This window comes from Poecilia reticulata, unplaced genomic scaffold (genome assembly GCF_000633615.1).
Source record: "Poecilia reticulata strain Guanapo unplaced genomic scaffold, Guppy_female_1.0+MT scaffold_254, whole genome shotgun sequence".
In the NCBI taxonomy this organism is placed as follows: Eukaryota; Metazoa; Chordata; class Actinopteri; order Cyprinodontiformes; family Poeciliidae; genus Poecilia; species Poecilia reticulata.
This window is the reverse complement of record NW_007615038.1, coordinates 80,164-81,139: the sequence shown is the minus strand read 5'-3', so window position 1 is coordinate 81,139 and position 976 is coordinate 80,164. Positions and strand designations below refer to the sequence as shown.

Here is a 976-nt window from a genome sequence, read left to right as displayed (position 1 = left end):
GAGTTTATCTTTAATTTCAGAATGAGACGAAGTTTTAACCTTCTGTCTCGGTTCATCTGGACGTTTTGTTCCCATTTCATCTTTAAAGTCTTGGTGTATTAAAACCAACCGAGGTCCAGGAAGTGTCTCCATCAGAGTTTCTCTTTCTGTTGGTGAAACTCGGATCGATGAAATGTCCGTCCGTCGGTTTCAGTCCCGGTGTCTGCCTGACGCCCCGCCCCCTCCTTCTCATTGGCCGCTGCCGTGTTTTGCAGCAGCCAGCCGAGCCGTGAGGACACGCCGACCCCCCAGCCGCCGGACAAGGCGTCCAGCATCAACCAGACGCCGGTGGAGGCCAACGAGTTCCCCCAGCTGCCCGAGGGCCTGGAGAAGAAGCCCATCGTCCTCAAGTTCAGCGCCATGATGGATGGCATCACCATCGGCGCCGCCCTGCTGCCTTCGCTCAAAGCAGAGTACAAGATGGGGGCGGTGAAGAGCCACGGCATGACAGGTGACCCCTCCCCCACCTGTTTACAGGCGGCTTCTGCCCAGTTCTGATCAGGTTCTGCTCCTCAGGAGCTCAGACCAGCTTCACCTTCGAGCTGCCGAACCACAAGCTGTGCTTCCAGTCCAAGGTGTCCCCGGTGGACATGTCCACCATGTCCCCGTCCGCCAGCCTGTCCCTGCCSCCCGTCACCATGTCGGGGGAGTACATCATGGAGGACCACGAGAGCCACTCCGACCAGAGCTGGGCCCCCGACGACTTCCCGGCCAAGCAGGGCAACTACCTGCAGGGAAACTACCTGCGATGCGTCGCTGAGGTGAGGCGGGTTGCCGTGACAACGGGCTCCTGACGCCACATCCTGTTGAGACGTTGCTGTGTGTGTCGACAGATCGGCTCGTTTGAACACAACCTGACGACGGACCTGCTGAACCACCTGGTGTTCCTGCAGAAGGTCTTCATGAAGGAAGTCAACGAAGTCATCCAGAAGGTTTC

General features: G+C 58.3%; 1 protein-coding gene across 1 annotated transcript in view; it reads left to right on the top strand.

Moving 5' to 3' along the window:
- kiaa1109 (KIAA1109 ortholog) overlaps nt 1-976 on the top strand; it is an 89,729-nt gene that overhangs the window by 59,833 nt on the left and 28,920 nt on the right. The window contains 3 exon segments of the mRNA XM_017303367.1: nt 255-490; nt 556-800; nt 873-971. Of these exon segments, the coding sequence (XP_017158856.1) occupies nt 255-490; nt 556-800; nt 873-971 (580 nt within the window).